The sequence below is a fragment of the Staurois parvus genome, unplaced genomic scaffold (assembly GCF_062004578.1).
Source record: "Staurois parvus isolate SC_StPar_1 unplaced genomic scaffold, SC_StPar_1.0 ptg000918l, whole genome shotgun sequence".
Lineage (NCBI taxonomy): Eukaryota > Metazoa > Chordata > Amphibia > Anura > Ranidae > Staurois > Staurois parvus.
In genome coordinates this window covers 290,607-316,275 of record NW_028318714.1, presented here as the reverse complement: position 1 = coordinate 316,275, position 25,669 = coordinate 290,607, and the positions used below count along the sequence as shown (strand labels likewise).

Genomic DNA, 25,669 nt, shown 5'->3' with positions numbered 1-25,669 from the left:
ACTGAATATTGAAGTAATCCACAGCTGTGATTGACACCCTAGCACGAACTGTCACTTTATGAACATTTTATCTTTATTTTATGATATAGTCATTTATATCTATTTCAACGGACATAATTTAATTTTAGCGCTGCACCTTTTAGTTCATATTAAATCTAATATCACAGAGCAGATAATGGAGGAACTGTAATATTATTATTATTATTATACAGTATTTATATAGCGCCAAAAGGTTTGCTCAGTGCTTTACATTATAGTGGGGGATAGTACATGAGACAGTACAGTAACAAACAATACACGAGGGGTTCGAGGGCCCTACTCTTTCGAGCTTACAATCTAAGAGGGAGGGGATAGTGACACATGTGAAAGTGGTTGTGGGGGATGGAGTGGTAGGAGGAGTGGAGGAGATCGGCAGTTAGGTGAGGGTGGTTTAGGCTTCCCTGAAGAGATGGGTTTTCAGGGTGCGCCTAAAAGTGAGGAGGGTAGGTGACAGTCTGATGGATTGGGGTAGTGAGTTCCAGAGGATGGGGGGAAATCCTGGAGAAGTCCTGCAGTTGGGCGTGGGAGGTGGAGACCTGGGAGCTAGAAAGTAGGAGCTCTTGTGAGGAGCGAAGATTACGGGTTGGGTGGTATTTGGGTATCAGGTCAGTGAGGTAGTTTGGGGCAGCGTTATGAATGGCTTTGTATGTCAGTGTTAGTAGTCTGAATTTAATGCGTTGGGCAATCGGGAGCCAGTGGAGGGAATGACAGAGGGGGGTGGCAGAAGAGGAGCGGTTGGTAAGGTGGATGAGTCTGGCCGCTGAGTTCAGGATTGACTGAAGCGGGGATAGTCTGTGACGAGGTAGGCCGGTGAGGAGGGAGTTGCAGTAGTCCACGCATTTTGATGAAAAAAAAACACCAAACACAAAGAAATCAAATACAGGTTTTTAAACGGGATGAAAGGAGATTCGAGTAAAGTTGTTGCTATAGAAATACATCCATACCTTATCAAAGTTCTTCTGCTTCTTGTCCAGGGCAGCACAGGCAGCATTAGATCTCTCCACATCAACCATGAGATCTTCAACTTCATTCTGAAGCCTCTGTTTGGTCTTCTCCAATGAAGCACACTTGGAATTCACTGCCTCAATGTGTTCTTCAGCTTCCTGTAGTCTCTGGGCCAACTTCTTCCTAAGTTGCAACAGGCATAACAGTTGTATAAGTTGAAGATACTTTGTTTAGAAGTCGTAAGTGCTTTCTGGTCTCAGCTTCCAATATAGTGCAATGACCTAGACATCTCTTTTGTAATTAAACATTTCTCATATATGGCACACAAAATAAACTTCTGAGCATTGAAAAATACATGAGATATCAGTACATGTAATGATAACTCACTTGGCTTCCTCAAGCTCCTCTGTGCGCTGAATGGCGTCCGTCTCATATTTGGTTCTCCATTGAGCAACTTCACCATTGGCCTTGGACAGAGCACGCTGAAGCTCAGCCTTTGCCTCCTGCTCCTCTTCATATTGCTCCCTCAAAAGGTCACAGTCATGGCGTGAAGACTGTAAGCTGTGTGCCAGGGCATTCTTGGCCTGTACAGACAAGCATATTTAGGAGTTGTATTCCTGATACAAATATATTTCTGTATATTGGATAGTAATAAAACTGTATGCGTGAGTTCTATGACAGTGGTGGGTTACTTCTAGCCTTTAATGTATATAATATACCTTTAGCTCCTCCTCCAGTTGCCTCCTCAGTTCTTCAATTTGCTGGGTGAAAGCCTGCTTTCCACGAGAGAGCTGAGAGATCAGAGCATCTCTTTCCTCCAATTGTCGAGAAAATTCCCCTGTACACAATATGGCAGTTAATGTGAAATTCCGATGGGTGACTGAGCCATCCTACCCTGTACTTGCAGAACTGTTATATCATCTAATCCCCAACACATACTGCAAATATTTACATCACTGAATCTTAGAAAATCACCAAAAAGGTGACTTTAAGGCTAGGTTCACACTAATGCGGTGCTGTACATCGCATGTGATTCGCGCAATAACCACACCGCATTCCTGTGCAAATCACATGCGATTTGTGTGCGGTGTGATTGGAGCCATACATTATGTATGGCTCAAATCGCACAGCCCCCACACCAAAAAAGCGCAGGACCCTTTTTTGGGTCCGCACTAGAATCGGATCGCATGGGTATTCACACCTATGTAATCCGATTCTGCACATCGCACTGCGTTTTGCAGACCGATTTCGGGGTGTTGCTAACTTAACATACACACCCGCATTGGTTCGCATGAACGGGGTGCGATTCTGATGCGGTGTGGAATTCCGCACCAAATCAGTGTGAACCCAGCCTTCAGGGTCACTAAACATAATCTACCGTCTATTTTAAGGTGTAAATTACTTTTCAGTAAACATTCATGGATGGGCGGATGAGAGTCCAAGCAGCATTTTGAATGAAGGGGACATTACCAGTACTGTTCTATTTTGTATCTTTGCATCATGTTGGAAAATCCACATACCTGCCACAACAGCTAACATGGAACAACAGGCTGCTGCAAAACCTTACAGAAATGCCAAAAATGGCCTTCTAACTTTAGTTATACCTTTACATATTTGTGTATTTTTTTTTAGCACTTTCACATAATAGTTTGTTTCTGATTTCATTTTAGTGGTCGTTGAACATTATATTCACCATTTTCAGTTTGCAGACGGGCTCGTTGAGCATTGATATCATTAATTTGCCTCTGGTGTTCCTCTTCTTTTGTCTTTAGTTCGCTCAACTGATCTTCCAGTGTTCGGGAGATCTTCTCAAAGTTGGCCTGAGTACAACAAGAAGGAGTCTTAAAGTCTGAGACACCTCATAATTTAGTACATTTGCGCTTTACAGTATCTGTAGGTGAAACGTTCTTCGCTTTGCATAAAGTGTGGAAATGTTGAACCTTTGTTAGCTGTACTTTTTTTTTTTTTTTGCGGTGTGACCCCACTGAATAGGATTCACCCTCTGTATTTGTCTTGCTCATCACTTTCAATGAGACAGAAAATTATGGGTAATCCAAAATTTTACAGCTGTCTCAGAAGGCAAATTCTGTGCCATTATATGGGGTCTTTTTGCTAAACTTGTATTTAGCCAAAAGCCATCGCTCCTTCCAGAGAAACCAAAATGATGATTTCAAACGTTCAAGAATTTTCTGGCTATAGAAATGTATCTCTCACTTACCTTAGATTTAGTAACTGTTTCCATGTTGCTCGCAAGGTCATCAATTTCCATCTTCAGTTCACTCTTCTCCTTCTCTAATTTCTGTTTGACACGTTGAAGGTTGTCAATTTGTTCCCCAAGTTCTGCAGCACTGTCAGCATGCTTCTTCCTGAGAGCTGCTGCTGTGGCCTCATGCTGCAAGGTGGCTTCCTCAAGGTCTCGTCTCATCTTCTGGAATTCTGCCTCACGTTTCTTGTTCATCTCTATCTGAGCAGATGTTGCCCCTCCAGCTTCCTCCAAGCGTTCACTAATCTCCTCAAGTTCCCGAGAAAGATCAGATCTTTGTTTCTCTGCCTTGGCACGGGCTGCCCGTTCTGCCTCAATTTCCTCTTCCAGTTCCTCAATGCGGGCCTAAAGTTAAAAAAAAACATCACTTGAAAGAGCCAGATGACTTTTTGAATGTTTGATAAAACGTTTGTCAACTGTAAGCAGGTAACGGATCATACCTGGAGCTCTTTGATCTTCTTCTGCAACTGGGCACCAAGAGCCTGCTCGTCCTCAATTCTGCTGGCAAACTGGCTAATCTCAAAGTCTTTCCTGTTGTGAAATTGATATGGTTTGGTCATTTAGACAATGACAAAGAAGTCATTTGTTAAAGTATAACTATAGCCAAAACTTTTGTTTTTCATTTTGGATAGATTAAAGGGGTAAAACCCTGTCAGATTTTTTTTTTTTTCATCTGTCTCCATTTATGGAGATTTCCCTTTACTTCCTGTCCCATAGCCAAACAGGAAGTGAGAGAAAATCTGTGAAAATTAAGGGAATTCCTTGGGGACTCCAGGTCACCAGACCTAGTGTTCCCATTGGAAGATTTCTCCTCTATTACTTTTCTGGGGACAACCCAAAATTTGGGATTTTCTTTTACTTTCACTTTCAATGATAATGGTAAACAGAACAAATAGGTTGAATCTCCTTAACAGGGACACAGACAGCAAAAAAAAAAAAAACTGACAAGGGTTCTCATCCCACTCCACTCTATCCAAAACTGAAAAAAACAAGTTTTGCCTTTAATTATACTAAAGTATAAATAATGACACCATAGAAGCAATAAAACGATACATATATATTTTATACTATTTGTTGTATTAACATTGGTTCAGTTATTTGACTAAACCTTTGTGGACACCTACTTTTTCAGCTTCTCATCCAGTTGCTGTCTATCATTTTCTAGGTCCATGATGGTCTCCTGAGCTAATTTGAGATCACCCTCAAGTTTCCTCTTGGATCTTTCAAGGTCCATGCGCAACTTCTTCTCTTGTTCTAGAGAGCCTTCAAGCTAATGTAAAAAAAAAATAAAAATGTTAGCAGCCTGAATGTATATATGTTGGTAACGGGATTTAGACTGTAGCTTCCTACTCACATCATCAACTTGCTGCTCAAGTTTGGTTTTGGCTTTGGTCAATGTGTTCACTTTGTCCTCTTCAGCTTGGAGGTCATCAAGCGTTTGTTGGTGAGCTTCTTGAAGTGCTTTCTTTTCCTTGGTAAGTTTGGCAATGTTCTCGTCCAGAACGGCCATCTCCTCTGTGAGGTTTTTTACCTTTTTTAAAAAAAAAGTTTCATTATCGGTCCATCTTTAAGTTGACTAGATGCTTGTAGAAAAGACTGCATCAACCAGTGACAACTGTAACAGCAGAAGATGGGAAGCTGCACACCAAAACAGCTGAAACACTCAGGGAATGGAAAGCGACTTCAGACCATGCTGTCTGACGCTTTTCACCCCACCTACAGGGAATATTCATAGGGGTCACAGTAACGGCTTTTTGGAACATAGTGTTGTACAATGTGAACATGCACTAAAACTGACAACTTCAACAATTACTGTATTTTGAAGCATTTTTAGTTTACATATAATAAATTACCTTGTTTTCTGTGGCATGCTTCTCCTTCTCAACTTTAGCCAGTGTCAGCTCTAAGTCATCAATGTCCTTCTTCAGTTCAGAGCATTCATCCTCCAGTTTCCTCTTCTTGGCAGTGAGCTCGGCATTTGACTCCTCTTCATCCTCCAGCCTCTCATTCAGCTCCTTGATCTTAGCCTCTAATTGGAACTTACTTTTGATCAGCTGATCACATCTCTCCTCTGCGTCTGTTAAATTCTCAGATTCCTGTTCAAAACAAACATTTAATATTGAACATTTTCTGATTGTTATTCTTATCTTCCAGCCTTTGATTCAGCTACTTGCTTTGTCTCCAATACAAATTTGCTTTCAGCTGATCACATCTGTACTCTGAGTCCACTGAGTTTTCAGGTTCCTAACTGGGGGCTAGACACAGGGGCTATAAGGTGCAGAGACTTGAAAATAAATATTTAAAGAAGAATTTCAGGTATGACAATTATTACATAGATTGTAACTTTGCATTGTACCTGTGGGATCCCCCTGGAAGCTGGAAATCATTATAATAGACACCGTTACTGTCACAATCGTGCATACAAGAGCCAGGCACGGCTCTCACTGTGTTAAGAAGTCTTCATGTTATCCCCTCATTTCCCCCTCCCTCAGGAATGTAATCAGTGTATGATGCTGAGCCCCCTGCCTAACAATTCTTTGCCAAATAAAGCAACTGGGTTCTGTTGTAAGAGACACTCCATTGATTTTGAGTAGAAAAAGAAGCTGTTATGCTTTGTGTGTAGACAGAGAAGTGAGGACCTTCTGCGTTTTAACATCTAGCAGACAAAGAGCAAAGGAGAATCGCGCTGTAACAACGAAACTGAGTGCGACACCAGAAATCCCTTTTTAGCTCATCAGACTTGAAACTGCTTAACCCCAGGCATCTATTTGGCAAGTACTTATTTACCTAAACTTCTTTCTGTTATCTGTTTGCTGTGCTGTTGTGCTCTGTATATTTATATATGTATATATTGGTTACATCTTTTTTCTGTAAATATTTCTACTGCACCCTTTTGACCTTTTAGTAATAAATCTTACTTTCTAAAAGTGATGAACTGTTTCGATAACTCTTTAATGTGACTTATGAATCCCTGCCGCTAAAGAGCACTACTATGAGTGTTTAACCCTCTGTATAACCTGTCTGTGGAGATAGCGGGATACCGACGATTAACCAATCATCCTAGTGTATTGCTGAGTTTCCTCTTTCTCTATATAAAAAGGAGGTGGTGGCAGTGTGAAGGGTTAATTGCGTAATTAACCCAACCCAGTAACAAACGCTCCCAGGCTGCAGGTACGTCGATTGTGGTCCAATTAGCTGGAAAATCGGTGTGCAGGGTGCAGCTGGGCGCGGTATTGTTACGCACATGACATTGCGGTGTTAGATTGGCTAGTCCTTCAGTCACGAGTTGGTGAGAAGGTCAGGGGTCTGACGCCGCGCCCGTCACAGTTACTACAGTGATCTTGACTAGCTTCTGGGTCCTATGCTGAGCAGTTGCCCTGCTGCACTATGATCACAGGAGGTTGGTTGCTTGGCATGGGTGCCATTCAGAGATCACTTTGCATTTCATCAATGAATGCGAAATATTCTCTGTTTGGATAAGGGGAAGAGGCAGGATGGTGACATCATGCTTTCCACCTTATCCAAACAGAAAATGCTTTGCATTCATTGAGAAACTGTAAAGCACTCTTTAAATGGCACCAGGGACAAGAAGCCAACCTCCTGTGTTCATAAAGCGGTAAGGGCAGCCACTCGGCACATGACCTGGAAACAAGTGGAGGTCAGTGTAGTAGGGGAGTCTGCTACAGTGATTCCCAGCTTCTAGAGGGATCCCACTGATATAGTATGTGCAAAATTATACTGGTCCAAGCTAGACCAATGTAATTATATAAAAATTAACATACCTAAAATTCTTCTTTAAAAACTCAACAGGTGCTATTTTACCTCCTATTTTAGTACTTTAATCATTTTTATAGTAACTGAGACTCACAGATTGGACTTGAAGTTGAAGGTCATTTTTCTCTTGGAGAATTTTGACCATCTTCTCTTCAAGCTCCTTCCTCTTTGCCTCTGACTTGGCCAGAGCGTCTTTTGTCTTCTCAAACTCTTCCTTCATGTTGGCCATTTCTTTCTCAGATTCGGCGCTCTTCAGGAGAGGCTTGATCTTGAAGTAAAGCTTCATCCATGGCCAATGTTTGACATTCATGAATGATCGGATGTTGTACTGAATAGTGAACAAAGCTTCCCTGCAAAACAATTGCACATAATTCAGCAGACTTAAAATAAATTACATCTATTTTAACCAGGGGTGAAGACTTCCATCCTAAAATATCTGTTAGGGTCTATGTCTTTAAAAGTTATGTCAAAAATGCTATGTTTAAAAATGCTTTAATAATGTCATTATAAACACATCATAAACAAAGAAAAAAAAACTTGCTCCTGAATATTATTTGGTTGTATAATATGGTTTTCTTACCAAACAGCTAAATTATTGGTAAATATGAAAAAATATATGACTTGGATAGTCCATTCTTAAAGTGAACACTCACCTCCTTTCCATCATTTTCTTGAACTCCACCCTCATCAGATGTCCTCTGCACAAAGCTTGAGTGCGCGTGATGACATGGGCCAAACGATCATCTCTCATCTCTTCCAGTGTACCCAAAAGGCCGGCTTTGAAAAACACCTTCAGGTTTAGAAAATACAGCGTTACAGTTATTAGAGCTATGAACAGTTTTCGCTTTTGTTGAAAATATAAACAACTGAAGTGAGTGGTAAGCACCTTGGTATGGCCAAATCTGTATTGTGTGTGGTCAACATCAATGGATCCAAGAAGCTTCTCAGAAGCCTTCTTACTGTCAATAAACTGACCTTCTGGAATAGCACTTGCATTTAGGATTTTGTATCTAGTAAAGAATATAGAAATTATTTAGCCATTTTACACAAGTAACCATATTCTGATACCCTAAGATGATACGATAGCAGAAAAAAGAAATAAAGAGAATTTCATTGTATAAATATATACTTCCAAAGCACTTCACATTACGAATGACCTCTTTTCATTCATCTTAAAGTATATCTAAAGCCTAAACTTTATTTTATATGGAATCGATGGTTAGATTTACTTTTGATGTCTATTTTCCATTGGCAAGATTTCCCTGTACTTCCTGTCCTTTACACACAACATGAAATTAGAGAAAAATTATTTAAAGTGAGGGCAAATTTCCTCTTGGACAACTGTCATCAAAACAGCAGGTGTACTCATTGGAAACTTTTGCTTCACCAACTGTTATGGTCACAACTGTAAAATTTTAGATTTCCTTAATTTTTTTGCCCCGGTGACAATGCTCACCAAGACAAATGAAGAAGGTAAATTAACCCAGTGAGGAAACAGACAGTAATAAAAATGTGAGAGGGGTTCCATGCACTAACAAAATAAAAAAAAAAAAAAGCTTGGCTTTAGAATAGATCATCTTTAAATGTAATCATTTTAGCTTCTTCAAAATGTTCAACTAACAGTTTTTAGCCTTTATGAAAAATAGAATTTGTAGTCTAATTAAACCAAAAAGCAACAGTAGATGCTTCTGCCCATTCCCTACTTCTTCACCATCCTTAGGTACAGGGGCAGACTGATAACTCATGGGGCCCCCGGGCAATAGGGGATCATGGGGCCCCTGTGTCCTCACCCACACTCAAAGCACACCCAAAAAAAGCCTATAAAAAGGTACCAGGGGCATTTCATGGGGCCCCCTACTGACCCCGGGCCCTCAGGCAGTGCCCTAGTGCTCGAATGGTCAGTCCGCCCAAACCACATCTCCCAAACTCTCTTCTTTAAGATTCTTACATAAGGATTGAGGTCATTGAAAGTCAATGCTTTTTTCTTACTGCAATGCGGGACCTAAATCCAATATTTAATGTCTGGGTTAAATGTAACAATTAGTTCAGTGTACACTGTTGACCTCTAATGCCAAACACAATAAATATGTGTCACGCTTTTGGTCAAAGAAAGCGTATAATACCAGTCTTTATAATTTATTTTTTCAGTCTATCCATCCTAAAAACAACCTAACCTAACTCCACCCGCAAGGAGCTTTAAATTAACAAAACCTTCGATGGGAACTTTACAATTTGTGGCTTTTGTTGCTTTGCCCTGAAAAAGATCCTAGTTTGTGGAGTATAACTAAACAAAAACACTTTTGAATCCTGCAGGCCAGTATCTATATTACTGATTGAGATATGGACAGCTTCTATATAAACTATATTAAATCTTCAGCCTATAAAAACCTGCACAAATTTTACATCAACTTTGTTGAACTTTTAACTGTCCACTTAAGATTCCCTCTCTACAACTTTATATTGATCTTCCCTGACGTTGTTACCCGGCTCTTTTGGCTACGGTACCTCTGTTTGAAATCACCATAAAGGATTCTGCTTGGGAAGCCTTTTCTGCAAATCCTGATGCCCTCCAGCACTCCATTGCACCTCAGCTGATGCAGGACCAGTTCATGTTCCATGGCACCTTTAGGGAGAGAGACGTCAGATGTTTTAAGGATCCTTCTGATCACCTGACTGCACGCTGAATATTCGCCACTCACTGCCCTTAATCTCACCTGGTGTTTTGGTCTCATTGGGAATGAGGCACCGTACAAAGTGAGGATGAGTTGTCCTAAGATTGGTCATCAGTTTATTTAAATTTTCCTGTAACAAAATAAAGTTGCATTGATAAATTATAGGACGGCTGTAGGACCGGCTATCCTAGACCTACAACGACCTGGAACCGGCTCTGCTAAATATTACAATATTGTATAGGGCAGTGTTTCTCAACTTTGTTTCTGTCGGGGCACCCTTTAAAATTTTGCACACTCTCGAGGCACCCCATTCTAAACTGTAAATATCTAAATTAATAGTTTTACTTGTAGAAACATCCACACATGTAGGACACCCAACATTAGAGGCGATTTATTCTTCCAAAGCAAATACACCTTTGCAAACTGGTACTGACTAGTATTCTGGCATTTCTTTTCTCCCTCAGTTTCTCTTACTCAGTTAATGTGACCCCAGTGCTGACAGAGAGGGGTATGGGGTGGGCAAACAGGATGCCGTGTAGGCGCCAGATGTCCGCCTTTTCCACCAATGTCATTGGCTGTTAGGACACTGGTGACTGGAAGGTCGTAATGGTGCACAATGAAAACCTATGGCTTTGCGTTACTAAAAGGCAGGCTTCATCCAACTGCTGCCTTGTATACAATTTTGGGGCAATTTTTAGGCATTTTGCCAAGGCATCCCTGAAGAAGCCTGAAGGCACCCTGGTTAAAAAAGGCTGGTATAGACTACCAGGGATGGGTCTTTAATGGGAGGTATGTGTTCCCGTTGTTTGGGCTGTGGTCCCTTTAAGGGGACACCAAGAAGCAGCTGGAGTGTTAAGGGACTCTCACCCAAGCAGGGTGATGGGTTCTGGGGTGAACCAGTAAAGGGGGAAACCTGACTTGCAGTTTTTACAAGATTAATAAGTCCTCAAATGGGTCCTGGAAATTGAAGGCTTTGTGAGAGATTTTTAGGTGGGAAACCTAACCTTGACTATGGGTACGTTGGTCCTGAAAGGGTTAACCCACCTGTGACAGAGGGTTGAAAAGGGTAGTAAGCAGCCAGCAGGTGTCCACAAGGTTTTGAGTGGAACAAGACACACTTGTGAGAGGACTGTGGGCTGTCTGGCTACTGAGAGGCTGCTTGGGGTCTTTTCTGTACTCCTGGAGCAGGCAGAGACTTTAGACCCCATTGTGGAACAAATTTATACTGGTGGTGAGCTGAAGTTTCACTTTTACAAAGACTCCAGGCTGGTGATCCAGAACTCCAAAATATCACAATTATGTTCTGTATCGTTGGATTATCAGCACATCAAAAATACCAAACAAATATAAACGTTAGGTGTAAAAATATATATTTTTTCCCTCTGAAACTTAGTAACAGCATTCAGTTTAGGAAAAGGATTCTCATGATTCTTATCCCCCTGCTGCTAAAAACAGGGTTTGAGTTTTATTATATAGACTTCATTTTCATTGGAATATAGCATCTCTGACAATGTCATTAGCTTTTGTATACTGGGAGCTTCAGCTTTGGTTACCATGATTGTAATAAATCTAAAAGAATCCCAAACATGGAGTTTGACCCATTACAACTCTGTAATGGATTGTGGTATTATATTAACCACTTCCCGCCCAGCCCACTTATATAAACGGCCAGACGGGAGCAGTGGTGCAGGTGCGGGTGGCCATTTATAAATGTCCTCACTGCTCCCTTCTTGTGTGCACTTCCTGGGTGTTCCTCCGGACACAGCAGAACACCGATCGCTGCACGGGACCTCTGTGTGAGGTTCCGATCATGTGATCACTGATTGGCCAATCAGTGATCACATGCAGAGTAGTAAGCAAGATGTCACTTCTGACATCATTGCTTACTACGTGTGAAATCTGTGAATGATCACAGAAGTCACATGGTACTGGACTATTCACAATTTTCGCCTTGTACCATGTGACAAGCTGTGACCAATCACAGCTCACACAGTATTTCTCAATGGCTGCAAGAATGCAGCCAGAGAGGAGAAATGATTGCTTTTACAGCCTTTATGGGTGTAAAAGCAATCAGTGTAAAAAAAAAATCTTAATCACCCCCCACAAGTAGTACAGTGTCAATATGGTGACACTGTACTGCTAGGGTGACAGTATGTAAAAAAAACACCAAATAATAATATAAAAAAATAAAATAAAAATGTAAAAAAAATTTTAGAAAAATTATAATTTTTGGTTATAAGCTCATTTGGGTTATTTTTTTTTACTAAAAAGATAATTGAATAAATTTTGGCCAAGATTTATGAAGAAAGATTATTTGCAAAATTTTATAAGAAAAACACTTTTTTCAAAATATTTGGAGTTTTTCATTTTTATAGCAAAAAAAAAAAAAATCCCAGCGGTGAATAATTACCACCAAAATAAAGTTTTATCTGTCTCAAAAAAAATGCTACAAAATTCATATGGGTACAGTGTTGCATGACCGCGCAATTGTTATTCAAAGTTTGATAGCACTGAAAGCTGAAAATTGGCCTGGACAGGAAGGGGGTAAAGAGAGAAATATCCACTTGACGCTCATTTAGAAAGATTTCAGTTAGTACCATAACATGGGGGTCCTTACACAGAACATGCCTGTACAGCAAAGCATTGATGTGGGGTGTATACTTTTTTGACAATCTTAAATTGTGCTAAATTTTAATAAATAACATAAATAATCCTGATTAACTGATTTCTCGCTCAAAGGAAATTAAAAAAACATACAGGCAGCAGACTAGACTTGAAATTCAGTCATGTTATTGTGACTTTGTAGGGACCTTACTTACCCTGAAGAGAGCAGATACAGTCTGGAAAGATGAACCCTTCTTTTTACCGCCCTTCTTTGCACCGCCCTCTGCCAGATGACAAGAGAGTATTCATTTTGTCTGCTTATATTTTCCTTCCTTTGTTCCTCTCTCCCCCCTCATCAACATGCAATGACATTTGTAAATAAAACATTTCCATTTTCATTATATATCTTATTTTATACCCAGTGATGTCGTCATTCACATTCACAAAGAACTATTTTCTACATTTGAAGTGAAATATTTCTCCCATGGTGTCTGCCAATTTTTGAGTTTGCTTTGTACACTAACCTGCTTCATTACTAGAATAGCTGGAGAAGAGGAAGGCCAATGTCTTCATGGAGGATTTCTGGTAGAGGCCAATGACAGTCTCATTCAGTGGGTCCTTGTTCTTGTCAAGCCAGCCTGAGATATTGTAGTCCACAGTTCCAGCATAGTGGACCAGAGAAAAGTGGGCCTCAGCTTTGCCTTTGGTTGGTTTGGGTTTCTGGAAGTTGTTGGATTTGCCCAAATGTTGGTCATACAGCTTGTTCTTGAAGGAAGTGTCTGTTGCCTTGGGGAACATGCACTCCTCTTCCAGGATTGAGAAGATGCCCATTGGCTATGTGCAATAAGACAAAATATATTTACAGCACATTTTATACAATACCTATAGGATGCACCTAAGTGTTCTACCGAACAAAATACCTTTTCAATCAACTCAATGCAGGCAGCCAAGTCCATGCCGAAGTCAATAAATTCCCACTCAATGCCTTCCTTCTTGTACTCCTCTTGTTCCAGCACGAACATATGGTGGTTGAAGAATTGTTGCAGCTTTTCATTAGTGAAGTTGATACAAAGCTGCTCCAAACTGTTGAACTGTGTGGAAAGACATGTTAATGATCACTCATAGTTAGTACAGAGCTTCATTTAAATTTCAGACACACAGGGTTATATGTGTTGATCAAAACAACATTTGCTTACATCAAAGATTTCAAATCCAGCAATATCCAGGACACCAATAAAGAACTGCCTTGGCTGCTTGGTGTCCAACATCTCATTGATACGTGTGACCATCCACAAGAACATTTTCTCATAGACTGATTTGCCCAAAGCACCAACAGAGTTGTAGACCTGGAAGTGGATAAGAGACAAACTATTACCTGTGAAATATCATTTTTTCTGGCAACCCTGGCTATATCAATTTTCAATAACGAGCCAGCCTACCCATTTTTTTGGATTTGTATAATTCCTATCTGGCACATTTGTGGTGGCCTTGGATCCCCTGGGGTGGGGCCTGTGTTATTTTCTGAGGCCCTTACCCCCTAGTATTCCATTTTTTTCTCTCCTCCTCTTTCTAATTCTGTTTTTTTTCCTGATATCTTCTGCTTTCTACTTTGCTTTTTTTAGCGCCAGTAGCCATCCTGCTGAGACAGTTCATTGCCTCCTGGCTTCTTTTGTGGTGCCAATATTGTGCTAATGTTGCATTCTATTTCATATCTGTGGGCATACGAGATAGACCTTTGGCCCTGGAGCTGGTCTTTAGGCCCTTTTCATTATATATATATATACATAAAGGTCGAACTTAGGTGCTATTCTGTGTACGATACTATATGCTCCGAGTCATTTTTGGTTTATGTATACCTTTACTCCCTAGGTCTTCGACCACTGGGATCCATACTTATTGTTGTCTTCCTAATAGAATGTACTGAATTCAGGGTAACTTCATTTTGTTGTTTTCATTGTCTTTTCTTTGTTTGTTTTCATTGTTTACGATGTAAATGGGGCCTTTTTGTATGTGGTGTCTCTGTCTTGGCTTTCTGCTACTTTCCATTGTCCACACTTTAAACAAGTCACAGCAGTTCCATGGGGATGAAAAACTTGGATTACAAACCCCAGCCCTAGTCCATCACTGACTTGGCTACAGTGAATAGAGACAACACCATATTCCAACCAGCCACCATAGCCTGTGTATGAAGATCAGCTTCAGCCAACAAGAAGTCATGCCCTCTGATGCATTTTGCTCCACCCACCAGGGCTTAGGCTGGCCATACACTATAAATCTTCTTACAATTTTCTCTCCAATTTCCTTTAGATTTACCTTCAACTATGTAGTGCAAGGGCCCGCCTAATTGGATACAATTGAAAGTGTTGTTAGGTTTGACCTCCTATTATATGGTTTTTGGTAAATCTAAACCAAAAATCTCAAGAAAATTGTATAATGTATGGCCAGCCTTAGTCACAGGGTCACATTTGGTGTGTATTGATTACAGGGATATCCTCAGACAAGTCCACCTACCTGCTGCACAGTCTGCCCTTTGGTGACAAATTCATTTCCAACTTTGACCCTGGGATAGCACAGAGCTTTTAGCAGATCAGCAGAGTTCAGACACATTAGGTAGGCTGCCTTATCAGCAACTGGAGAAAAACAAACATATTTATCATTACAGGAATACAAGTGTGCATTGTGATACCATTCATTGTGTGCAGGAAGCATGCCCAACAGGAACCAAGCAAGTCCCCCTGCAAGGTTTTCAGGTGCATTTTCGCAAAACCTGAATGATTTTACTTGCTGCCTGGAGTTACTTTTTAACTCATTCTCACAATGCCCTGTGTGGAGGTGATGTTAATCTAGATTCTTATTTACAGCTAGGAGAGAGCAAACCTACATGTTACTGACAGCTCCAAATCTCCTTTAATGATGGAAAACCAATCAGCATGCTTTTCAATCATGTAGTCACTATGATATCTAACCAATGGTGATCACATGGCTTTGTTTATAAACAGATGACAGTGACAGTTGGTGCACATTATTCACTATGCAATCACTCTACCCAGAGGACAGTTTTTTTTTTTTGCTTTATTACAGGAAATTACAGTGTTTACAAAGTAATAATTATCAGATATAATAATTGGAGTGAAAAATACGGTACATATACAGTATATGTTTACATATTTTTTCCTTGGATATTTTTTTTTCTTTGGATTTACACTAAATTTGTATATGAAATTTATTTTGTTAATTTATTATTTTGTTAATAAAATGTATAAGTTAAACTGGCTGGACCTGGATAGTAACCTCTTTATTTCGGAGGGTTCTTCTCTCAACCCCTGACTGTTTGGTATGGTTACGAGGTCCGCACCACCACTTAATGGTGAATTGCTGAACCTATCCCTATATTATTTATAGTTTTAAAAAAGTCTTTTTACTCTCCTTCTTTTTAATTTTTTTCTTTTGCAGTGTATGTCACCCACCTTCTCTTCCCAGGCAAGGCCTACCCCCATCTTCTCACAACTCCTCACCCTCTGTGCCGTCTGGCTCAGCCTGCTCCTCTCTTTGCTTCTGCTTGAACTTCATGTTTCCATAGTGCATGACAGCACCGGTCAACTTGTAGATGGAAACTTTCTCATCAGCAGTGAAGCCCAGGATGTCAATGGCACTCTGCAAATTAGAACAGGAGAATTACTTGAGCTGGAAAATGGTCTTCTCATCCATGGATCACAAGGATTGTTATAAAGAAAAAGAAAATAAAACAGTGGTCTCCAAACTGGCCCTTTGCTTGCTTTTATTTAGACCTTGGGACACTATTTCTACCACTTATACGAAGACGTATACCACCCACTGACACCAACAATTGGCCAATAATTCCTGCCAATGACACCAATGGTGGGACACAATTCCTCATACTGACCAAAAAGATGAGGTATTGTTTTCTCCCACACTAAGACATTTTCTACTCCCACTGGCCAAAGTCCAGCCCCCTAAAGCCTGAAGGACATTAAATTGGCCCTTTGTTCAGAAAATTTGGAGACCCCTGAAATAAAATAACGGGATATGTATAGGATGATCAGACATGCGTTTTAAAAGGGCAACTCTAGCCAAAGTGTTTGGAGCACCATCACACTGACACCTGTTCTGAACTCTCCCCTACTACAGGACCACTGAAACATCTCCCACTTATCAGTTTCCACAGTAGCCACACTTTCTGCCAGCCTGATTTCATTAGGCATGTGATAGCTCATTATATAATTCTTGGAAAATAAAGCAATATCCTGAATTATAAAGAAATACATAAATGAATTTACAGCTATTTTACGTTAGTCTGGAGTGCCACGTTAATAAAAAAAGTAACTCAATCAAAGACGCATTCCAATGAAAAATGTAATTAATTCATTCATTACAGTCTTTAGAAGGAGTTAGGCCCCATGTACAGGGGACACTTCTGAACGATGGAAACTGACTGCTGGAAAACATAGGTAAAAAAACGTCTGTTTAGCCACGTTTGCATAACGCATTTATGTGCGTTTGCGTTTAGAAGCATTTTTTAAAGACAAGCACAGGAGAACCTCCCAAATGCCCAGAATGCACTTAAAAGTGGTAAATTATTAACTATTTCAGACTGTTTCAGAGAAATACAGAGAGTAGAAGCAGAGACAGCAGTATGTGTTGAGATTAGCTTAGGTGTGAGTTGCTCATTATCATTTAATTTGTTTCCAAGGGTGGGAAAGGTGTCTGGCTGGCAGAATGAGTCATTAAGGCCACCTGGCAGGGGGTCCTCAAGAGGAATTAGAGGTGTGAATGGTCATTAACATATCCTTTGTTTCCATGGGTGGGAGAGGTCTGAGGTGTGAATTGGTCCTTACAATGTGTGACAAACTTGGTAGGAACATCCTGTGTTCAGTGTTTTGTCCATCTGAGCACCTTGAAAATGCTTTGCATGCATTTTTCATTATGAAAAAAGGTTCTGGACAGCAACAGGAACTGGAAGAGTTAAAAAAATTTCACACACAAATGCTTCTAAACGTGATTTTCCGTGTTTAGACGCATTTACAAGCAGTTTGCGTTTGAAACGCTGATAACATCGACGTCTGAATGCAATTTTTTTGCATTAAAAAACGACTCTAAACTCAACTGCCTGTAAAGGACGATGTGTACATGGACACATAGGAAAACATTAGGGTGAGTTCAGGGGCTGCTGAACAAAACGCTGAACAGCTCCTAAACGTGAGTTTATCAGCTGCAGTGTACATGAGCCCCCAGTGTGTGCTGGTAGAGATTGGATGCATGGCAAAATCTAAAACTGTCCAGTCATTACAGAATTGATCAGCGAACATACATGTGTTGGGGGTTATGACTTGAGGGCTATATAACATGGAGCTAAATGACTACAAACAGATTTGTGCCGCCTCTTCCAGTAATGGGAATTCTTTGTGTTGGTTTACAATGTTCATGTATTTTGTGCGACACCTAGATCAGTATTCAATAGAGATATACTTTTCAACCAGTAGATGTCAGTGTTTATAAGTTTGTAGGTAAACTCTATCTCTTTACTCTGAATCAAGTTTCCTGTTTCCTTGAAGCAGAAAAGCCCATGTAGACTGCACACTGTCTGTTCTTTAGGGCTATATAAAGAAATTCTAACACTTTGCTCATTGTCTACATTCACCAAATTGTTCATTCCTGACTTACATCAGTGGCCAACAACTCTTCAGAATCATCAATGCTGGGCACGGTGATCTCCCCCTGGCTGACGAATGGGAAGTCATAGGGGTTGGTGGTGATCAGAAGCATTTCTGGAGGACAAATAATACATACATTCAATACATGCCATTGTTGTATGCTATAAATAATGTCAGATGTCAGAAATCTTTGTTAGGGGAACCATAGTGAGCAGGAACATCAATATTCATTAGGTCCAAACATGATGCTTTTACTGAAATCTAAACTGAGAAGAACAAGCTGAAATAAGTGCAATGTGTGAAATTCCAGATGGGGAGCGTTTTATATCCTACGGAGAGATTTACTCATAGGGCTGAGCAGAATGATTTCATCAAACTTGATTTTGGCACAAAATTACAAATTTAATCTTTCCAGATGAACTGTGTCTGCAAAAATATGCTTGAAAAAAACCTTTATCTTCTAACATACCCATGTGATCAGCAGGGACATAGTGATCAATGGCTTTGTTGGTAAACAAAGCCATCTTCATTACATGGTTTGACTTAAAAACAAAGTCATGTGATGGCTTTTTTTTTTTTAACAAAGTGCTGACAAGAGAGTGTACTTGTTCTGAATCTACAAAAAAAAATACTTTACTTAACACAACAAAATATACATTATAAAATATATTTTCTTTGATTTTCTTTTTTCATTTTTTTTTATATCAATATATTTTATTTTGTGATTATTTGTATGATTAGAATTAGGGTTTCTCAATATCTAACATCAGAAATCCAGCTGATTTAACCATGAACAAGCGCTAGGTTTCAGCATGAAAGCCGTTAACCCTTGCTGTCCCTGACACTGTCTGTGATGCTGATTTTATCTACATTCAATAGATACAGAAGAGTGCAGCGGATTCCAGTTGCTCTTTTCCTTGTAGTCTCACAGACGAGCTGTAGGAGCACCTTCATCTGAGTGGTTAGTGGATGATTCACCCTATCAGGGGCGGACTGACAACTCATGGGGCCCCTGGGCAATAGGGGATCATGGGGCCCCTGTGTCCTTGGCCAAAGTCAAAAAAGCCTATGAAAAAGGTACCAGGGGCATCTCATGGGGCCCCCTACTGACCCTGGGCCCTCAGGCAGTGCCCTAGTTTCCAAATGGTCAGTCCGCCCCTGCACCCTATTCACCTGGAGCAGCTTTGCTTGTGTTTGTCATTAAACTAGGGATGAGCTTGGGTTCTGTCTGAACCCGTAAGGAAGCAGCCAGTGCCGAACCACCCAGCTGTTGGTGGGAGATTCCTCTGTCCTGCAGATGCATATACTCAAAGGGGTGGGGATGCCTATGACTTCATTGATCTAATGTGGCCAGGTGGCCATACTAGATCAAAGACATTGACCGACTTTGACCACATGGCCATATGAACCCAATGACATTGACCTAATCTGGCCACATGGCCATTTTAAGACAATGACATTGACCTAATATGGTCATGTGGCCATATTAAATCAAGGATACCAGAAACATCCCCAACCCTTTGTGTGTTGGTGTAGATGTGGGACGGGTAATCCGCCAGCAGCAGCTGATTGGCCTGGCACCTACAGTTTTCTTCTGGGTATGGTGGAACATGGATTCCAGCCTAACCCAAGCCAAATCCTAAATTATAACCCATTGCACCCTTAAAAAAAAACGAAAAGCCTTTATTTCATCCCCCCCCCCCCCCCACACACACACACACACGCTATACACAAGTATATTGTGAATTGTGAGCGTGTGTCAAACATTCTCTCAGTAACATGTAGATCATTTTATTATCTCCCTGATATATTTTGCTGTAGTAATGGGACCTGAAACACGTTGGTAAAACACCTTGGAATACTGATGATGGTTGGCATATCGCCCAGCAAACTTCCTTACCAATTAGCTCTGGCTTCTTGTTGGAACAAATCTGGTAGAAGATGTGGTAGCTTCTCTCTGCTTTCAGTTGGAAGGTGACTCTGGATTTCTCCAGCAGGTCTGAAAAAAGAACATTTCACAATTACAAAAACCAAGGTCCATCAAGTCCAACTTTTCACAAACACCAGTTTTTGAGGATACAAAGAATACATTTAAAGCCCTAATCCAGCCTTCTCTTTATTTTAGTTTGGATGGAGTGGAGAAGAGGTAAAATTTCTGTCAGTGTGTGTGAACGGAGTCACTTTTGGTGGGGGGGCTCATGGAATCCAGCTTTCTTTGCAGAGGATGGGAGACCCCAATCTCAGCTCCCCATATCCTTCTTATGTGCAAGTCACCCTGTGTCTGTTAAGGGCACAGGGTGACTAATGGACACTGAGAATGCGGGTGGAATTACTTCAGATGGGACAGTAATATTTATCAGTCATATGAAGACTATTCCTGGTTGTTGATTCTGAACTAGACATGTGAATTGAAGGAGCCGGACCATCTGCTCTGTAGTGAGATCCTAATTCATCAAACCATTGTCTGGGTGTGAATTCCCATTCACCTTTTGTTTAGGTCACCCAGCTAGCTAACCTAATTAACTTACTGTTTAGAGTGTTAAGTCTATTTCTGTATATAGCTGCGTTTGCATATGATCATGTGATCAGTCTCAAGTGTGTATTGTATAAAAAGCCCGTTTGAGTTTAAAATAAAGAGTTCCATGTTCAGACAGACTGGTGTCGTCTATTCTTGTTTGGTCAGCGGTGGTGTCTGTTGTCGGTGCTCGGATGGGGAAGCGGTATTCTAACGGAATTACTCAAGCGCAGTCTGGGTCGGTTCCGTTACAGTGTGTAATTTCTATCTGTGACCTCACTGATGATAAATGTTCTTCACTTCCTGTCTCTATAAAAGCTGTTCAAGAAATGGCGGGAGTGGTTGTCACCGGCACAGTAATAAAAACAGTGTTGGAGGTTCTGACACTTCCGCATGGTTCTAACACTGCTCTTTCGTTTCTTGTTTGTGTCCCTGTTGGGGAGATTTTCTGTCACTTTTGGTTCTGGCAGGAAGTGTTCACAAATCTCTTCAGTAGGAACATAGGCACCAAAACAGTTCTGACATAGGCTCCAAACCTTCTCAACTCTAACTTTCCGAAAAAAGGCAAAAAATTGTGACTGGTCTTTACACCTACTTAATTTAAAGGTAATATTTCAAGCAGAGCAGAATAATCAAAGTTCCTCAGTGCAGTTCCTCTTTACCAACACTTTGTTCAGAAATATTTGAAAATTGTCCTCTTTGTCATCATAATAAGAATGATGATAATAATAAAATTGGAGAGGCGTTGCACTGGAGACAGCCATATTTAATGCTATCCATGCACAAGTATTGTAGTGTATGGGTGAGGTCATGTAGACTTTGTTGGTGGTGAGTAGGTCTGTGCTCACTCATGGAGGGTCTTTGGTGTGGGTCCCTTCAAGTATATGAAGATCTTCAAGGTGGGTGAGGAGCACTGTTCAAGAACAGAAAGTCTTGGAGACCCCACACAGTTGAAGAACAACCATCAATTTATTAGCGTGGGACATAAAATTGAATGCACCAATGTAATTTCGGGGGAATGTGGCCACAACAGGCACAGCAGACACTCCAGACTGCAGTACCATGACCAACATATCTAACACTACCAAGGTCCCAAAGAAGGGTAAACCCCAGTCCCCCGATTCACATTGGCCATGTTTCATGTTACATACAGTATTACTAAACCGATCATTGTTGTTCAACCAACTGGAGTTTCTAAGACTTTCTAATCACACATGGTTCTCCCCATCCACCGTTAGAAGCAAATGTGTGCCAGTAATTTATTATAAGAAATGCAAATTTAGTGGGAATTTCGGAATGTTTACAGAGAATTACACCTGACTGAAAGCATAATAAAACAAAAATCCCATCGTTTATTGGGTGCCAAAAAATTTTGAGAATGGGATTATCACAATGGTTGGCTTACATGTCTCGATATCAGCAGAGGCCAGCTTTCCTGTGGTGCCAAAGTGGATTCTGATGAATTTACCCTACAAGAAATGTAAATCCAGATTTGAATGACAAAAGACAACAGCCTTCAGTAATAATACAGAAAGTCAAGTGTCAAGAGTTGGATATAAGCAAGGAGACCATGGGGACATAGATGTCTAAAAAATGGTTGATGAGCATCTGTTAATCTTGGGTCTTAGGTACACCGATTGTCATGGGCATCTCTTCTACTCTGAAGATTGTGACACCATGTGTGGTGCCCTATGGCTCTTCCTCTCCAAACCTTCTAATAATGAAGGTATACTGTATATCCGGTAGGGAGGTACTCCCTGTTTTTGCTTCTACTGACACTATATTGCTACTTTTGAAAGGGGTGAATGTATACTCACTGGCCACTTTATTAAGTACACCTGTTCAATTGCTTAGTAACACAAATTGTTAACCAGCCAGTCACATGGCAGCAACGTGGTGAAGATGACTTGCTGAAGTTCAAACCAAGCATCAGAATGGGGAAGCAAGGGAATTTAGGTGACTTTGAACGTGGCATGGTTGTTGGTGCCAGACGGGCTGGTCTGAGTATTTCAAAAACTGCTGATCTACTGGGATTTTCATGCACAACCATCTCTAGGGTTTACAGAGAATGGTCCAAAAAAGAGAACATATCCAGTGAGCGGCAGTTGTGTGGACGAAAATGCCTTGTTGATGTCAGAGGTCAGAGGAGAATGGGCAGACTGGTTCGAGATGATAGAAAGGCAACAGTAACTCATGTCAATATGGACCAAAATCTCTGAGGAATGTTTCCAACACCTTGTTGAATCTATACCACAAAGAATTAAGGCAGTTCTGAAGGCAAAAGGGGTCCAACTTGGTACTAGCAAGGTGTACCTAATAAAAGGGCCAGTGAGTGTACATCTCGTACATGCTTTGTAACACATAATAGAGTTTTATTTAAGAAACCATCAACTTTATTTGTTGAACTAGATGGACTGAAGTCTTTATTAAACCTCACTAACTATGGGACAAAAGAACTTACAAAACGGGAAGAGTTGTCATTCCTGACAGTCTTGGCGTTTCCAAAGGCTTCCAGCAGAGGGTTGGCCTGGATGATTTGATCCTCCAGAGTCCCCTATAGAAGACATATAGAGTTGTTAATATTAGGTGATATTAGTAATGTTGGTTCAGGTTGGTGATTTGGCTTAGATGATAGAAATTCACAAAACTAATATATAATACTATAATGCTGTCCAATATCTGGCCTTATCATGAAAATGTGTACATTATACCTTGTTAAATAAATTATCTATACATTATCTAGACATTATATCCTCTTATGTAAATTATCTATATGTTATAGCCTGCTTTGTGGATTGTCTATATATTACACATTACATGGGTGGACTGACAACTCATGGGGCCCCCGGGCAATAGGGGATCATGGGGCCCCTGTGTCCTTGTCCAAACTCAAAAAAGCCTATGAAAAAGGTACCAGGGGCATCTCATGGGGCCCCCTACTGACCACGGGAACTCGGGCAGTGCCGAGTTTCCAAATGGTCAGTCCGCCCCTGACACGTTACTATATGAATTTTCTATACATAATAACTTGCTACTGTGTGTGAATTGTATAAACATTATGCCTTGCTGTGTGAATGGTCTATATATTATACCTTGCTATGCGAATGCTCTAAACATTCTATCTTTCTATTTGAATGTTCTACGTATTATATCTTGCTATGTCAACTCTATATACTCTACATTATGCCTTACTATGTGAGTGCTGTATACATTATACTTTACTATATATATATATATATATATATATATATATATATATATATATTTATATATATATCCTTGTTTGTGAACTGTTTATACATTATACCTCAAAGGGGACTTCTCTATACATTAAACTTTATTATGTGCATTCTATGTACAATATACCTTGCTATGCTAATTGTATATACGTTACCTTGCTATGTGAATTGCATATACACTATACTTTGCTATGTATTATTATTATTATTATACAGGATTTATATAGTGCCAACAGTTTGCTCAGCGCTTTACATTATAGTGGGAGACAATACAGCAACAATACAGTTCGATACAAGAGGGATTTGAGGGCCCTGCTCCTTGGAGCTTACATCTAGGAGGGAGGGGTGAATGGTACAATAGGTAATAACTGTGGGGGATGGAGTGGTTGAAAGCATAGAGGATTCCAGTATTTTGTAAATTATCAATATGTTATGTGAATTATCTATAAATTATATCTTATATATCTAAATTGTATATACATTATACCTTGCTATGTGAATTATATATACATTTAAGCTTGCTTTGTGACTTTTCCATACATTATGCCTTGCTATGTGAATTATATATACTTTATATGTTGCTATGTGACTTGTTAACCTCCCTAGCTGTCTGATTATGTCGGTATTTCTGTGCTCAAAGCGGTACTTTTTTTGCATGGAAATATGTATTTTTTTATTGTAGGCCTGTAATTTTTAGGAATAACTCACTGAAATCTGTCCGAACAAGAGTCTAGTAAACATCCCGGGTAGGATAAAATTTGAAACCCGAAATCATAAATTATAATTTAATAAATAATCATAAAAAATAATAATATAATAATAATAAATGTAATTCAATAATGTAATCAAACCAAAAACACTGAAATTTGAAATACAGCGCCAAGTTTGCACATCGCTGAGCAAAGTCGCAAAATCGTTTTCAGTGTCTGATGACGAATTTTCCCCACGAATCATTATCACTCAATTCTGCAAGTGGTTCTGATTTACTATCGCTGTTCTCTAGCCGGTCTAAAACCGCTTTTGACCTAAAGGGACGCTTTTTGGACGCCATGGACTTTTCTCAGAACGGTAAAAATGCAGGCAGGGCGCCGGACAAAGCACTCGGGACAAAATGTATGTGAAATGGTTTGATACAGGAATGTTATACTATGTGATTTTAGTGTATTTAGTGAATGTCACTTTTTCACATTTTTTAATTTCCCGCCAGTTCCGTCGCCCGTACGTCCCGACGTCGCAGGGAACAGAACCCGGAAGACGGATGCCGGCATCGGCCAGAGGACATTGCTGGGGACACTGCAGGGGGGACATTGCGAGAGCGCAGGACAAGGTAAGTGAAGAACAGATCCCGGAGCAACGCTGCAGTTTATTCCCGAGTGTAGCTCGGGGATACCGCTTGTGGTGCTGAAAATTTACCCTGAGCTACACTTGGGAATACCGCCAGGGGGGTTAATCCATAATGCCTTTCTATGTGAAATATATTTATTTATTTATTACAGGTACTTATATAGTGCTTTACATATATATATTGTACAATTAAATCAGTCCCTAACCCTCAAGGGGTGTACAATCTAAGGTCCCTAACTCACATTCATACATACACATACTAGGGACAATTTACACAGAAGCCAATTCACCTACCAGCATGTCTTTGGAGTGTGGGAGGAAACTGGAGTACCCGAAGAAAACCCACACACGCACAGGGAGAGCATGCAAACTCCAGGCAGGTGGTGCTGTGGCAAGAATTCAAACCAATAATGCTAGTACTGCCAGGCAGAAGTGCTAACCATTTAGCCACTGTGCTGTCTGGTATACAGGTGTACCTCGGTTTACGAATACCTCAGTTAATGTCATTTTCGGTTTACGAATGAAAATCCCCTGAAAATAATGCCCCGGTTTACTAATTTTTTTTCGCAATACGAACGGATTAATTGGTTTTCAGTGCATTT

At 40.3% G+C, this 25,669-nt stretch overlaps 1 protein-coding gene across 1 annotated transcript in view; it reads right to left on the bottom strand.

Annotated features, from left to right (window-relative positions):
• Nucleotides 1–25,669, bottom strand: part of LOC149442051 (myosin-4) — a 45,681-nt gene that overhangs the window by 6,484 nt on the left and 13,528 nt on the right. Inside the window, exons 7-30 of the mRNA XM_089656573.1 lie at nucleotides 22,946–23,038; nucleotides 21,890–21,953; nucleotides 19,870–19,968; nucleotides 17,980–18,083; nucleotides 15,813–15,951; nucleotides 14,809–14,927; nucleotides 13,494–13,643; nucleotides 13,218–13,388; nucleotides 12,822–13,131; nucleotides 12,513–12,580; nucleotides 9,736–9,823; nucleotides 9,527–9,644; nucleotides 7,908–8,031; nucleotides 7,675–7,811; nucleotides 7,116–7,371; nucleotides 5,101–5,343; nucleotides 4,602–4,778; nucleotides 4,372–4,517; nucleotides 3,688–3,778; nucleotides 3,203–3,592; nucleotides 2,678–2,804; nucleotides 1,704–1,822; nucleotides 1,372–1,568; nucleotides 984–1,167 (exon numbers count right to left, since the gene is read on the bottom strand). Of these exons, the coding sequence (XP_089512699.1) occupies nucleotides 984–1,167; nucleotides 1,372–1,568; nucleotides 1,704–1,822; nucleotides 2,678–2,804; nucleotides 3,203–3,592; nucleotides 3,688–3,778; nucleotides 4,372–4,517; nucleotides 4,602–4,778; nucleotides 5,101–5,343; nucleotides 7,116–7,371; nucleotides 7,675–7,811; nucleotides 7,908–8,031; nucleotides 9,527–9,644; nucleotides 9,736–9,823; nucleotides 12,513–12,580; nucleotides 12,822–13,131; nucleotides 13,218–13,388; nucleotides 13,494–13,643; nucleotides 14,809–14,927; nucleotides 15,813–15,951; nucleotides 17,980–18,083; nucleotides 19,870–19,968; nucleotides 21,890–21,953; nucleotides 22,946–23,038 (3,714 nt within the window). The remainder of the gene's footprint in view (nucleotides 1–983; nucleotides 1,168–1,371; nucleotides 1,569–1,703; nucleotides 1,823–2,677; nucleotides 2,805–3,202; nucleotides 3,593–3,687; nucleotides 3,779–4,371; nucleotides 4,518–4,601; nucleotides 4,779–5,100; nucleotides 5,344–7,115; nucleotides 7,372–7,674; nucleotides 7,812–7,907; nucleotides 8,032–9,526; nucleotides 9,645–9,735; nucleotides 9,824–12,512; nucleotides 12,581–12,821; nucleotides 13,132–13,217; nucleotides 13,389–13,493; nucleotides 13,644–14,808; nucleotides 14,928–15,812; nucleotides 15,952–17,979; nucleotides 18,084–19,869; nucleotides 19,969–21,889; nucleotides 21,954–22,945; nucleotides 23,039–25,669) is intronic.